The sequence below is a fragment of the Bombus vancouverensis genome, chromosome 6 (genome assembly GCF_051014615.1).
Source record: "Bombus vancouverensis nearcticus chromosome 6, iyBomVanc1_principal, whole genome shotgun sequence".
Classification (NCBI taxonomy): domain Eukaryota; kingdom Metazoa; phylum Arthropoda; class Insecta; order Hymenoptera; family Apidae; genus Bombus; species Bombus vancouverensis.
The window spans coordinates 2,249,575-2,266,336 of record NC_134916.1 but is presented as its reverse complement, the minus strand read 5'-3'; the positions used below and the strand labels follow the sequence as shown (position 1 = coordinate 2,266,336).

The following is a 16,762-nucleotide window of genomic DNA, read 5'->3' as shown; positions in this document are numbered from 1 at the left end:
CCAAAAGCGTCCGTGATTTCGATCGTCTTAAATCGAGGAAACGCGTTCTGCGCGCGTATTCAAATTACCACCACCGCCGGATCGTTGGAGCGTGAGCACGAAAAAACGAAAAGAACGAAGAAAAAGCTTTGAGAATCCGTCCATTAAACGTACGTAAAGGCCGGCCCGTATGTAGGCGACTCGCGGACAAGAGTATCAAGCGGCCTAACGGTAAAGCCATGTATCGAAGAAACTCGGTTGCTGCACGACTGCCTACGTACTTACCTACCAGAGACACGTACGTATTACGTATATACCTTTGCATTAATGTGCGTGCTCGGGTGCGTGAGCACGGTCACTTACGCGTAGAAAATTCAACCAAACAAGAAAAAAAGCTAATTAGCACGAACGTTAAATCTTCGCGAATGACCGGCTACCGTACATATTTTACGATCTTAGTAAAATAATGTGAAGGTATAACTGGACTAACATTTATACATACAAATATATGCATACCAGTTAACATTGCTATCATCAGCAGCTCGCTTTGATTGTTCTGGAAATTCGTAAAATTCTTGAAATGTGATTTGCGTGTTGACCTACTTTGTTTTCAGCGAAATTTGTAATATAGTGTAAAATGTAAAATGTTGCAGTTTACAGAGACTATTTATATGATTTTTAATCGTCGATGACACATTATGTCGTTAAATATTCGTATTTTTATCATATATAGTACAGTAATTAAAGTTTATTTACTCGACGAATTTTCATTCGCTGAAACTAATCTTAAGATACATACATCTACATAATTATTAACGTTATTATCTTCGACCAAACAGTTTGGCAAAACGACGCATAAAAATAATTATCACATTTTAATAACTATACGATTTTTCAGGATGAGAAAAATAATTCTTACGAAACCTAACACTGTACCGTGTAAGTAATATCGTCATCAATCTCTATCATTACGAACACGTTAATAGTATATATATACATATATATTTATATCATATTATTTATATCATAGAAAATACGTAGAACTTAGTGACATGAAAAAAAGAAGCTCCATTACCAACTTCCGTAACAACAGAAGAGTTTTCTGATAATTTTCTGATTAATAATGGGATAATAATCACAAATGTCGTAACAGGAATTTATAAAAATGTTCTTTGTCTGCGTTTGTATTCATCCATTGTAATTTTCACGATTTTTATACTGTATAAACCAGAGAGTACGCAAGAGAGGAAACGATAGGTACAATGCAATCTTGAACGTTTGAAAAAATTGCAGACATTGATATCCCTGGCACGCGTTACGTGATTAACAAGCTCTTGATGTTTGCAGTTTCACGTCTAACTCGAAAACGCATGCATTCGCGATTATAAAAGTAGAACGAGGGGAAAGCCAATTACCGCAAGCGTTTCATTCGTACAAGCGTGAACATCCTTCTCGCGTTAGTTGCACTATCATGAAAGTTAACAAACAATTTGATCGGTTGATTCGATATCCGACGCCCGATATAATACGATTAACAGGAATCAAGGTAATAAGAGTTGAAAGCAACAATCGACGCAGATGACGTATTGATTATTTTTACGGAACAACTCTGCCGAAACATTTTGAAAAATTAGATTTTAGCAGAAATGAAATCCCATTTTGTACAATAAAATATATGATTTGATCTAATTTTAATGTAAAATTTGTGCAACCGTTAATAATTGTACGTAAAAGTTATATTCTAATATATAATATTTAACTCGCGTATTAATCATAAATGACATTTAATTTTTATAATAACACATTCTTATTAGATTGTCCTAGATAAAATCAATTTTACCATGTAGTCATAGTAAACAGAACGATTGAGAGAAAATTAACGAGCGATTATCATAATCCTTATTAATTACTCTTGTCACGCGTCCACGAAACCCGTTACGTTTAATACTAGAAGAGAAAAATTCAACGACAAAGACCCTTGTAATTACGAAACCATCGAGGACGTGACACGGCTGTAACGCTCACGACGATCGTAAACGAAGGTTATGAGTTTCCACAGACGTTAGCAAATTTTTCACCGATTATTCTTTGCCTTACCATCGAGTCGTACGCGAAAATAGGATTTATGGACAACTTGCGAGCGCGTCAAACGTTTCGCACGATCGCACGTGAAAAAGAAAGGCTGATTATGATTATTATTAGAGGGTTTTACAGTGTAAGAGAAAATATAATCTCTACGGTATAAGCGCAGTAGTGTTAAATGAACACCTTCAGGCCGCGATAAAATGATGATTCTTCCAAGAATTTGCAAACTCTGAAAATATTTTATCGCGCCTAAAAGGACATGAGCGATAATTAATTTTTCTGAACAACCACGTTGCATGTGTTTTCTTAGATTCACATAATTTGCTTAAGACGTTAACCTTTGGATACTGCTGATTCGATGTTATTAAAGTTTGATATTTCCCAAACTGCCAGTATTTATGTAATTAATTTTGTTCTTCCGCAATAAGCAATTTACCAACATGCACAGCCGAGTAGTTGTATATTTTTCTTGATAGTAATGTTATTAAACCATTCGAAGATTTCTGTTTTCTCGGTGTTTGCAACTATTACTTTATAAACAAAATCAACAATCTTAAATGTATGCAACGAAAAAATGATATCGACGAAATGCTAAAAACATGTTACCGAGTAGAATGACGAAACACGGTGAAGTATGTATGGCATTCGTCAACGAGTGAAGAAATTCCATCATAGCATGGAGATTTTGCTGAACTTTCTTTCATGAAAACGGTACCTACTCGCGCAAGGAGAACCGTTCTAACAAAAACAGCGCGTCGTCATAAAATGGTAAAACCACAACACACTGTGGTAACTATGACGTGGTAACTATTTTGCATTTAAGGCTGTTATGAGAATAAGAGAAGCAAGTGCAACAATATCTATTTGCTTTTAATCATCCACATTATCGTCCAATTTCACTAAGAAAATAAATCTAACAAAATTGTAAAATTGAAGAACGAAAGAATGCAACTACAATTAAAATTTACGCGTGAACTCGATCGTCATTAAAAATGTTTTCCAAATACTTTTTCTAGTGCTTTCCCCCTATAATATTTGTGCACAAAAAAAACTGGATGTTTTTTCGAAATTTAGAAAGTCGACTTTCATACAATCTCTGTAGTCCACCTACCAACTAAGAGTTAATAGAAAAACCTTGTCCTTTCTACTCACGTACGCTAATTTCAAACTAAACGTTGTTCGTCGATTACGTACTGGCATTCAACTAATAATGCCGCCCATTACTATTCCGTTCAGGTCGTGGCTTGAACCTTCGTCTCTCAGTTCGAGTACGAAGACGTAAAAACAAAATCAGAGAAGCAAAGAAAACAGGGAAGGGAAGAAAAAGAAGAGAAAAAGGAGAAGAGGAAAAGGTATACGGAGGAATGAAAAAAAAGGAAAAAGAAAAGAATGTTAGTTTTGTAGCAGGTACGGGACAAAAGCATGAATGGACGAGCGGTCCCGCGACGATTCTTAATTATGTTTGCATGACACGTGAGTAGTTACGGATAATGTTAGGGCAGACTTGGGTAATTGAAATGCACCCGCGTAACGCGGTGTAACAGCTGCTTATTGTTCCTTGTTGGTGCATGCACTTTTGCTCCTTCTATCTTCCTCATCCGGATGTGCGTGAAACGGTCGCTGCTATCGCGGAATCCGGTCGCACTTGGACGTCTTACGTTCGAACGTCACAGAACATTAACCGTAAGTATTACTCACCGACCTATTCGCACGCGCATATTTGAGGTCTGGCTATTTACCTATATGCTTTCTAAAGATGATACAGGCTGCAAGAGCCGCGCGCGCGTCTTGCATCATGAAACTATTCATTCGATCAATTAATTGATTTTCCAACGTTATTAATGGTCCTTTCCTGACGCTTGAAACGTACGAGAGCTGCTCATTAACCTCGATCGACTGGTGTATCTCGTATATTTCGCACACGTGTTCTGCGAATATCTTTTTTCACGTGATATAATTATGTTTGATGGTCAAACGACGCATATCGATAGGTAAATTAATTTTCAGTGGCGAAGTGTAAGGTTTGCGATTAAAGCGATTGTGGTAATCGATTGCTTGAGTTTTGAAATGGAACTTGAGAACATTACACGACGATGTGATGCAATTATGTTTGGAAAAATGAATACGGCAGACAAGCTGTGTAGAAGGTTCATTAAAATATGTTGCGACCATTGTTTCTAGTTTAATTAGCTTAGTTAAACTGTGAGAGAATTCACTCGGTTCGACGAAGCATCCTACAATTAGTAGCACAATCACACAAGCTAACAGTAATTGCAATGGATTTATGAAATTTTAGTTGTAACGATGTAAGTTGGAATTATTCTATTTGAAATACATACATATTTAGGGAAATACAATCTAAATTGGAAGAGAGAAACGTTATTTCAGAAGATTTGCTGGCAGATAATGAAAGTTATACCTATTATGTTAATTAAATATCGAATGAAAATTCTAAAGCATCTAGACACGAAATTTTCTAATATTATCTTGTATTATACATATTTCTTCATATTTCTTTCCAGTCAATAAATTGTTACTAGTAGCAACGGATGTAGGCATTGTTATATAGAATATCTGGTAAATTAAGCAAAACTATACTTAAGATAACAAGTAAATAGTCATCTCACGTAATTATATGTACTTACTAAGTAATAGCGAACTGTTCCTAGGAAAGAAATTATTCAGTTATGTATAAAATATAGTTTCTCCACCGAGAAATTCGCCGTTATAAAAGTTCGAAATTATGCATAAAGCCATCAAACAACTTTTCTAACATAGAAACCGCTACAGAAAACACAGAAAATTATAAAACCAAAGCTAAACGAAAGTTAGATACTAACTGTTTAGTGGCTTTCTTGTAATTCTTTCTTCTAACCTAAAAATTTCATTAAAGGAATAATGTCCACAGTATATGTTTATAAGATATTTTAATCAACTGATAGTTTTCTAAAATCATGACATCTATTAAACACTACATATAGTGATATTCCATCGAAAATGGGAAAATTTTCAGCGCAATAAATAACTAACCAACGAAGCATATTTTACAAACTGAAACTTATATGAAGCATTCATTAATTCTGGTATACGAGGATCACGTGAAAGGGATAAAGCAACGATGCTAGCTTCCAAGTAACTAGGAATGGATTTGTTAACATCGAATTAGCGTCTGAAATCCGTTTATGAGATGCATCCACGCGTACGCGAGCGTTTTGCTGGGGTCAATTGTCGGCAAGAATTCCGTGTAATCGTATAAGATGAAAAGGTGTACGTGTAATAAACGAGGTGAAAGTAAGAGACGGGCGCCAACGTAGTCTAGATCGAGACAACGAAACCTTGAGTGTATCACGATTCGACGAGCAACAACGTTTCGTAAATGATCACACGCGGTATTAGACGGTATCTTATCGTCGTTGATTCCTGCAATTCCTTAATTAATAACTCTGTTATCTCACTACATACGACGCTGACAGACACGAATCTACTGAATGACTGAATAAACACACAAATGGAGAGTACGAATTATCCCCTTATACTCCTTTGATAATGCGAAATTATTATTAAACTTTTCATATTTTTTAACTAGTTTTCAATATTCGACATTTTGAATCGACAGATACCCAAATTACCAATATCTAGAACACTGCATCGTGTCCGTGCAAAGTCCCTAACTATCCACTTTACCACCTCCATTGATTCCCAGTAGTAAGGGTCAACGAAAAATGATCGTCCACTAGAACACAGACATTCCACGTAGCTCGAAGAAGCTATCGCGATTTATCGTCGCTTAGGACATAAGCATCGCAGAAAATAAAGTGGAACAACGGTCTATTCTCGCGGATCGGGTATTAAGAGCATGTGCACACACGAAGCGAGCAAATCGTTCTGCAGGACGGGAATCCCCGGGAGGTAAGAGCGTTGTTGGTGCGCTGCTCGCCGCGGCAACAAAGTATATTTTAAAGGCGGTACCACGAGCCGAGAGGAGAAGAACGGACGAGGTTGAGCGACAAGACAAAGAATATCAGCTCGTAATGGCCGCTGTAAATTTCGCGTTACCGAGGCCGAAACGATACACCGGCCGACAGACAGACGGATGGACGTTCACGTACGACACAACGCGTAAAGGGACGCGTTCGGTCCCAATGCAGTGGGGAAGAGATTGTGAAAAACGCAAACTGAGGACCATCTTCTCGTAATCTCTACTTTCTGCCGAAATCCATCGACCATCAAGGATATATCTCGATTCGTTAACTCTACCATGGCCCTTGGATCATTTTTAGTCATTCCTGTTTTTCTTTTGTTAAAGGATTCTCTATTTTTCAAAGAAATAGTAAGTTATCATTAACGTAGCCTCTCCTATTACATGCTAGAAGTGATATTTAAGGAATAAAATGATAAGGAAAGTTTCGTTTTCTATAAAATTCAAAAATGCTTTTCTCGTGGAACAAGAAGGCGGTTGGATGGAAGAAATTCCAACCACCATAACAGGATTAAGTAGGAATAATTCCCCGAAGGCGTTGCACGGACCGCGATAATTCCACGGCGAAGGACACCCTCGAGAGCCGGCTTCTTGGGCGTCTTTTTGCGAACAAGTGTCACTGGACGCAATGCGGTTTGTCTGTGACGTGTATTATCGATACATGGCGAAGATATTGGGTTTTGTGAGTTTTTCGAACGACGTTTAATGTTAGCGTCAACGTATGGTAACGATATGTTTAATATAAGGAGGAAATGATGGGCGGATCAATTGAGCTTTTGAATAATGGAATCTTGATTACTGTAATTATGTGTAATTACAGAAAATTAGCATTATGATGGTCCATGTTCCATATTTATTTAAGAAATTAAAATTGGTGGTATTTTGGTTAATGGTTCCTTGACTGACCGTGTTCGGAACTTGATAAATTGCCCATTTAAATCATTTTATTTCTGAATAAAATATATCTGAAGATCCCAAATACCGATTAAAACATAGTATGAATATTATTTCAATAATTTTTTACTCGGCACTTAATATATTACATGCAAATATTCAATTATATGCGTTAACGTATATGCGTTATAGGCGTTTAAACAGCCGAACTAGAATATATAAGATGAGTAAATTAATGAATAAGATTTAAATGAATGAATTAAATTTTAATAAAAAAATACATAGGTACTCTGCAACAATATTGCTAAATATCGAAATCGTAATTGCGTTTATCATAAATTAACGTCAAAAATAAATCAATCGTTGCTAGCACACATTCAATTCGCCAAACTATCTCATCGTATCTTTATCACGATTTTCTTACAGCCAATATCCAGGTATATCGCTCGTATTTATGCAACTGGCGTTTCAATATCATTTCACACACGGAGAGTCGTGAGAACTCGCGTGTTTTCAAGTTCCTTAGAAGCTACTTGCTGCTTTCTTTCTTTTTATCGTTCCCTCCTCCTCTCGCGGTCGAGCCGATCGCCGCGCGTAACTTTCTCGATGCGAACCGGAGAAATATCAAGGGGCGATCGACCTTTGAAAAGTTGCCTTTCGAAAATCGGCGCTCTCTAGCCTCGGCAAAGCCTCGACCTCGCTCGATTTATCTCTCTACTCCGCGGCATATAAAACGCCTGTGTATTGATCATTACTACTATTTGCGTCAATGCTGACCACCCACGTGCACGCACCGAACGCTGATTAATGCCTCCGATTTCGGGCTCCAGATCGTTGCTAGATCGTTGTAGATCGCGGCGGGCCGACACGCGAGCTGGCGTCACTTTTGCTACACGTACCGACGTACCGCTCGATCGTAACGGTTGTGCAAGGCCTCGCGCAACCACTTTTCAGGCCTCCGCGATACGGCCTTTCTACTGGTATTTAAAGATGCCATTGATATTCGTCAGTCAGCAATAAAATCGGGCGTTAGCCGATTTAATTTATACGAATAACGACAAATTACCTTACCTCATTTCATTTGACGAGAGAACAGGGAATTTTAGCACAATTTTTTTAATCGGGTCTGATAATTATGTTAGCATATGACACGACAAACATAATAAATATAAATAAATATGATAAATCCAGTTTTGTTGATTTTCTCATCTTAATGTTATTTTATAATTAAGAAATAGTCTGAACTGAATTGAAAATGAGAGAAGATATAAGCCCGTTAAAAGTAATTTACAAATTAACAAATTTTTGTAAAAAAGAAACCTAAAATACAGCTATTAAAGCGAACAATATTTTAATATCGTCCATAGTTTATCATAATCTTTCAGTAGGCATTATAGTATTATGACAAGCAATATTTTTAAAATTTGAAAAATATGCCAGTACTAAATATCACGTGATCACTTTTCAGACCTTGGTCAAATGACCTTCTTATTGGTGTCTAGAGATACCATTGATCTTCGGTGTGGTTAATACCACAAACTCAGCCAGCATTCGAGTGGATTTATTAATATCATGTAAATCGATACGACTTTTCGTTTTGTCTTGAAATCGAAGCCATGATTTGCGAATTTCGTATGGAATAATGGATAATAAATTTTTTTCCAATTTCATTACTTCCAATAAAAACAATTTCATTTAAGTTTAAGAAATTAATGATGTTTGACTATGAAAATTGAAAGGCGGTATTTGTGTAAAACTCAAACGATAATAAAGCCTCGACTATTATACTTTCTCGGGTCAAAATGATATAATTCCAAGGTACACGCTAGATTACGTCGGTGATAATAACTACTGAAATGATTCTCGCGAGCGTTAATTTCCCAAATATGTATTTCCAAGCAAAATTAGATACGAAAAAAGGAGTGTTAGGAAGCGAACAATTCTATACTATGTTCTCGATTCGTTATGAACACATTTCTTTTACTTTCTACATAGACCCTACGCGCGCTAAAAAAATCTTTAAATACGCCTAGATTGCAAGACTGCTATTTATTGAAAACTGATCCCTCATTCTTTCATTTACTTATAAAGTATCAAACGAAACAGCATTGTTTCGTATCTTTTAACAATCATATTCGAAGCAAGTATAACGACTCTGGTAAATATTCTGATCAGTGGTATACGTATATCGATGTATGTACATATATCAATGAATCTAGCGTTGGTAGAACGAAAAATCGACAAATCTCACGTATGTAAATCGGCATTGTTCGCAGGACGTTGCAATGATCGCTGTATTGTGCCGTATGCGTGTAAATCCGTGCAACCCAACTGAAAAGTTCGCAACGTTCGCCGGAGAACAAAGGGGGTAGACACCTGAGTAGCACGCGGGGAAATGCGGTTCCGTCGGTGCACTTAAACATTTTTTCGTTGGAATAATACCGGCGAATTCTTTGGTCCGTTTGGCCCCGAAGCAGCGTAAAGAACGGAGGGTGAAGAACGAGCAAAAGGGCGAAAGGGGACAGGCGCGATGCGGTTCCAGGAAAGTCGAGAAGGTCACCGCGAACTCTTTCTCGACTACCAGAAACCAATGAAACAATGAATCTACCGAAAAAATCCACTCGAACTTTCGTTCTTACTATTATTTTACTCGAACAGATGGTTTAAAAATAACTAAAAACAACGATCACACAACTGTGCCAATTTCTTAAAAAAAAAAAAAAAACGGTTTGATATTTTTATTTTGATATTAAGATACTGATTAGTTAAATCTATATATGCCAAGTTTCCTATTATCTGTAAGTCTTTTAATCCAATTTCGTATCTGTTCTCTATAAAATTCGACTAAAAAACATTTTATTATAGGGATAATTATCTTTTGTGTATAAAGCAGCAAAGACCGGATTTAGATAAATCATTGGTATTTCGTGAGGCAAATAAAATTTTAAATGACATACATTAAACAAAACATTTAATTCGAAGAAGCATCTTCTGATTTAGAGATGAGAAATAACTAGGCTCCAGCGTCTTATTCAGAACGCCTACTTGGTCTTTCCTGTTTATACAGCACCGCGTGTCTTCAGAGTCTGACAATACCTTTGTGGCGGCACTCGACAGCGCAAATACCACCACTCAACACTAACTAACACTGGACAACGGCAGCGCAGTGGTTAGCGGCTTACGAACGTTCAGGACCTAGGTTCAAATCCTGGCGCCCATAGTCCGATTTTTCTTCCACAACATCTAGGTAAATAAGAAGAAAATGCAGCAGTAACCCCAGCAGCGACATCTACAGCCAGCAGCTACAATTATCACGGACAACACTTATACCTCAGCTTCTTCACGTTGCGTCCTCTGAATACCATAGAAAATCCACTACTTCTTTCATCGCTGACTTCTATCTGTTTTTCCTCATATTACCAAGCGGTTCTTTCTAACTATAAGATATAAATTATTTTTCTAAATATCAACAAATGAATTATTACGAATATATTTGCTATTCTTATGAAAATTTCCCTAGTCCTCATATTTCTGAAAATACAGATTTCCGTGATAAAACATAACATTTACCATTCCCTGAGCTCGTACATCGTCTACTCAGGATCCAAATCGTTCGAATCGCCGTTCGAATTCGGTCACGCTCAGCTACGTGCAACTCATTCAAGGACTCCGGTTATATCGTTTATCAATACGGTCTAAGAGAACTCTATTAATAAACACCGCGATTTTCTTTTCCCCGTGCCTCGACAACGGTACTCCTCTACACTAAGACGAGCAAGATCGTAATTACAATCTCGCGAGTCCAGTTATATAACAAACGCGTCTAACGTTTCGATGTTGCGTATCTCTTTTGTTCCTCCATTACGTACTATGCGTCTGTTTGACACTAACTAAAATGTTAGACAAAGGTCAACACGCGAAAACAAGCTACGCGGATGGCGTTCTTCGCATCTCGTGGTGACGCGGTACGCATCGTGAAAGCGCGATCAAAAATAAACGATGAAGAAAAAAAAACGAAGTCGAATCCGCAAAAGTCGCGTCATGGAAACGAGTCTGGTGCAATTACTACGAGGCCTGCTATCCTCGGACCAGGAACGAACGACCAACCACGCCCTCGCTAATGCGAGACCGGGACAGGATTTCGAATTGCCTCGGCAAGGACATCAACTATATACAACATCCGACACAAAGACCGGCTAGTGAGATTTTTAATTACACCCTGTTTACGTGGTCAGCCGTATGTCTGACTGCCTGTTTGTATGTCTGGCCAGCTCTAACCGTCTCTTCTCCGACCAACCGATTTATGATGCATGAACGCTATTCACCATGCTTAACTCAAGTTTCAACGATCTCCTTTTCGGATAATTATCCGGGTGTTTCGCGGTTGTTCGTGAACATAGAATTCCGCAAAAGATTTGTGTTACATAGAAAAAGTTGGGTATGGATATGGTGAATCACGGTATGATGAAATAGACTTCTTTTTGACGTATACTTTAGGTGTGAGAAAAAGTTTTACAAATGGTTGCGATGAACCATGATCGTGTTAGATCGTTTTGTATTCTATGGACATTCGTGATGTTGCAAACATATATCATGCGTAGTCTGAAAATATTCATTTTTCAAATTCAGGATCTTATTTATAAATACGGTGTTTAAATAAAAGGTATATCGGACGAAGGTCGTATGAATCAGGAAAGTATTTATGCTCCTAAAAATCGTAGCGAACAACGTACGCACCTGTGTTGTGTCGCTGTTTTATGAGTAATTTTATGAGCACAATAAGATACAATTTTCATTATAGGCAAAAAAGATACGCGAAAGAAACTTGTACGGATATTGTAAAAGTGTTAGGATTGTATATCTATTTAAAACTGTAGAAGGTAACACGTAAAATAATAAATGATAATAAATTAAAAAATAAAATAATAAGTGATGTGTCTCGAATTAAATTATAATAGCGGATATTGAGAAAGCTTAATAGTGCGTATTATGACGTAAACGCTTCAATGCTATCACGCAACATTACCAAAAGTCTAAAATAGGGTTAGGAAAAGATGAATAAGTTATAGGAATCATCACCGTTAGATGTACATGCAAAATGGATCACTGAATGTACTAACGTTAAATATTAATGTATAAACGCAAATGTAATTATAACTACCATGGTAAAATATCGCGTAAAAGAGACCGACAAAACTCGATACACACTAAATCGATAAATCCATTAACATAAACACAAACAGAGTAGATACTTTATTATTCTTAAAATTTCCACATTAACTTTGCCAATGATTGATCGAGTGCAAATGTCGAAGTGAATACGGAATGAAGTATCGTATTCAAGAAGAGGGAATATTTTAATAGGAACAACACTCCGTTCTAACAGTTCGTTAAATGACTTTAAGAAGGCTGAAAACATCGATAACGTACAACTAGCCTGTCTTAAAAGAAAACTTTATGTGTACAATTGAAAGACGAAGGTGGCAATGCAGAATAGCGAAATTTTAGATATATCTAATACGTGAATATGGTAATGTAAAATTCATGTCGTCGGGCTTTACAGACCTCTTTCATGAATACATAATTCTATTACAGAATATACGCATTAACCACTCGATGAAATGGAGAAAAAAATGATTTGAGAGGCGAGATAAAGCAAGCCCACATGCGAAATAATTGTCCGCGATATAAAAGCGGAACTACGATACAAATTTCCTATGAGTGACATATAGAGAACTGTAAAACAGAAATAGGTCGAACAGTTACGCACAGCTCGAGGAAGAAACTTCAAAGAAGAACTGCAATTACGTCTTTTTCGAGCGAAATAAAAATAAGTTGTGAAAGCGAAATTCCTGACCGCTTCTTATTTATTATTATCTGCTATATATACTATACTATTATCTGCTATTTACAAAGAAAAAAAGAAAAACACCGACGAGCAACAAACAATTTTAGCGACTACATTACACGACAAGTTTATCGTCAAGTTATCAAGAATGAAAGGAACCAGATAAAAAGGAATGGATTAACCGTTCTCCCCTATCAATTCTCACCTACCGCTTTACCTCGATTTTGTGTACATAACCAGATAAAAATTCTGTATGCTTTGAAAATAATCCGAATGTCATGTCAACCAGAATATTATAACTGAAAGAAAATGGCAACTTTTATATCGAGTATCCCGAGGAAGTTTTAAATTAATAATTAAATTTTTTATCGAAATGAATTATCTGTTTACTCTGCTTTATCCTGATCGAATGAAATAACAAATTAACCGAATTAAATATTGCAATTACAAAAGTATAACAGTAGGGAAAACTTGACCCTAGTTGATCGAGAAACATCTAATTATGTGATTATATTATGACCGGTAATTAGTACAGTCGTAAAACAAAAAATGCATCTTCTAATGAAATTTCGAGATAGAGAAACAGCACATTTTGCTTCCTTTTTACTGCAAAATTTTCCATTACGTACCAGTTGAGTGAATTTCTCGTATCTGACTATCATCTGTTTAGTTGTAGTAGATTCGAAAGTTAGCCTTCCGCGCGACCGTCTCCGACTGTTTGTGTCTTTCTACAACAGGGCCGTATCTAGTTAAACAAACTGGGACAATGCGTTCATAACAGCGAAACTGCATTTTCATCAATCTACGCGAAAGATAGTTGTATTGAATAATTTCAATTATACTCAACCTTGATTAAATTGTAGAACAAACAGGTCTATTTTGACTCGTAGGAAATTATGAAAGAAGAACGCGACGTTCATTTGCATAAAATTCAAAAGACACCGGATGTATTTTGAGTGACATATTATTCAAAATAATTAATATGAATTTACGTGTAGCTTTTGTTAATAAAAGTCTATTTTTTACTAAAATAAAATTTATGAATTATATAATATTAAATGGAGTATAGGTTTACAAATATCTTCAATTCGTAACAGCATTGATAATGAATTATGTTAGTCGTTTAAATGAAGCTCAATTGAATCATAAAATATGTGTACAATTACTTTAGAAAGAAGTACACTAGTAGAAATACTAATAAAAGAACACTTTAAAAAGAGAAGTACGAGTATGGAAATTCGATTTGAGTAATGAAACTGCAGTTGTATGAAAATGCTACATTAATCGTAAAATTTCTAACGCATATAGCAAAACAAATGATGATAAAAATTACGTGTTTGTACTTTATATGCTGCTATATATTATTTACAATACACATGTCTGTATGAGCACGAAAACGTTCGAGGAACAAAAATATTATGCAAGGTGTTTCCTAGAATCCTGGCTTTTATCCATCGGTGTAGATATTCCAGTCAGATAAATTTATCTCGCTGATTTGCAAATACATCTCGAGAAGCAGCAATTTTAGAGACAACTAACGAAAGGACAGATGTTACGTACGGACACAACTTTAATCTTCGCGGAAAAATTATCCGGGTCCTCGTTGACAGGTCGACGACGTTTTTGCTCATTATCGTCAACCAGCCGGCTTAGAATGGCATTTCACTTATAAAACACCCGTTGCCTTTAAAGTGGCTCGCTTAAATTAATTCTAATTGCCGTGCGTACGACTTGCATGCAAATAAGTTTTACCTCAAAGAGCCTCGAGAGTTTTGTCAGAATTCACTATTAAAAATCGCGTTAGTCCGTTACCCTATTGTTTTCTGAGAATAGCTAATTTTTGAGAACAATCATTAGTCAGTAAACTATAATATATTTTGTAACGTTTTATTAATTTTGAATAATGTTTCATTATCCTAGATTAATTAAAATAGATAGAAAGAAAATGAATATCGTGACTTCTTCTTCTAGTAAAAAATTTTAATGTTGTGTTTATTGTTCTACTGAATTGTAGCTTATAATTATATTTCAGTTGAAATTTTATCTTTTGTTCTATTTTATTATACTTTATTTTATTTTATATAATGAAAATATATTGTTGTACATCTTGAGTATCGAGTTAATGTATCAGTTAATGTTATAGCATGTAGTATGGTAGCGGTTACAAAATTTGCACTTAATTATAATTGTATTCATGGCGAGGGTACTGTACGTTTAAACAGTGTCAGCTTTGGCGCGAATTCTCTCCCTACTATTACGTACGTATTCAGAACACGACATCTAATTCAAAACATTACTTCGCGTACAATACAATTTCTTAAATCTATTTTAGGAAAGGGTTTACATTTACGATATTTTTATTTAAAATTTGACAGTATATTAGCGTTTTTTTCTGACTGAGTAATATTATAGTCTGATAAAATTTGACTTTCTTGAAAAATCAATATGATATTTACATTCACTAACCTAAGAAATATCTTATAAATGAAATACAATTCTACACTCCTCCAAAAGTTAGATAAATAACAGGAAGCAATTGTATAATTAAGATTTATTCGATTTGAAATAGCTATTCAAACGCAATATACACACGATCAAACTGTTATTGAACGTATCTATCCACATTTTATAGCTCGCAGCAAGTAAACAAAAACAAATAGCTCACCGTCTCCACCATGTCGAAGCCACCACTGTATACCATCGTCGTATTCGTCGGTGATTCTCTTTGTGCTATTACACTTTTGACGATTTTTTCTCCGTCTGCCTATTGACGCTGCCTTGAAGGGTAGCAGTCGATCTCTCGAATCGAACAGAGAGATCGACTCACTCGCTAGAGTGGCTCCAGTCTTCACGTGAATGTAACGCGCTATGTAAGATTCGCTGTATCGTCTTCTCACCCAATGTTTTGTTTTCTTCGAGTCACTTATCGTTTCTTCTCTTCACCTTGTTCAGTCTCTATCTCTTTCTCTGTTATGTCTCGTTCGCTATGTTTCCTCGCGCGTTTACTAACCTCCTCGACTTCTTGAGGACTTCGTTTGCCGCGTGCGACTGACTGACTGACCGAACAGCGAACGCGCGGTCGCCGCGAACGAACTTCGAATTCGAGCGTATCGAACTTAGCCGAGCCTAGCCGAGTTTCATCGAACACGACTCGACCTACTATCGTGCGCGCGCCTCTCTCGCGCGCCTTCCTCGCAAAACTTCCGACAATCCTTACGTATTGGCACCCTCTGCGGAGCCGATCTATTCCTCTGGGTCACTTGAACGATTATCTTTAGAAGTTTCCTCTTCCTTTCTTATATCCCATCCCTTCCGTCCAACCGTCAATTTCAACGTGATAACCTCGAGAAAGTAGCGAGTACAGTACATTCACTTGACATATTCACGTGTTTTTGAGGTTCTGTCAACTCACATATCACTTGATTTTCAAATTTCTTCAAATCACACTTATGTTATACGACAATTACACGAATTCGAGGTAGGTGAAGGTACTTGTTCAGTCGATTATAGCGATTTATACGCGTGGCATATCTCGAGTCACCTTTGGTATGACTGGTCTGAACGAACGGCGCGGGACGAGTTCGTTCAAGCCGTCGACACGACCTACTAAAGATTCCTGCGCATGCGCAGTATTCTCTCCGTTTTTACCGATGATTCTATAACTGTAATTTCTTAACAATTTATAATTATTAATTGTAATAATTTATGAAATAAAAAAGAGACCAATCTTTTAAGATAAGCGTTAGGACTTCATTTCAACAAATAGATAGTTTAAATAGAGCTATACTTAGACAACTACAAGCATCGAAACAAAATTTTATGACGTATTACATGTTAACGTGGACATTACGATAGGGAAACGTAGAACATATGAAGAAAAAGAGAGATATGAACAAAGATGGTATCATAAAGGGCGAAAATAACCGATGATAACTTTTGTTATGCCATTCTTTTCGCATGGGTCGCTAGAGTAGAAT

General features: G+C 36.4%; 1 protein-coding gene across 3 annotated transcripts in view; it reads right to left on the bottom strand.

The window, feature by feature from the left end:
• Ets98B (DNA-binding protein Ets98B) overlaps nucleotides 1-16,361 on the bottom strand; it is a 65,838-nt gene extending 49,477 nt beyond the window's left edge. The window contains exon 1 of one of the 3 annotated variants that reach the window (XM_076619085.1): nucleotides 15,451-16,361. In XM_076619085.1, the coding sequence (XP_076475200.1) occupies nucleotides 15,451-15,486 (36 nt within the window). In that variant the 5' untranslated portion in view covers nucleotides 15,487-16,361. Of the gene's footprint in view, nucleotides 1-13,414; nucleotides 13,575-15,450 lie in introns of those variants that run through there. The other 2 variants (XM_033342733.2, XM_076619084.1) reach the window with 2 other exon arrangements.
• Between the last annotated feature and the right edge of the window lie 401 nt (nucleotides 16,362-16,762).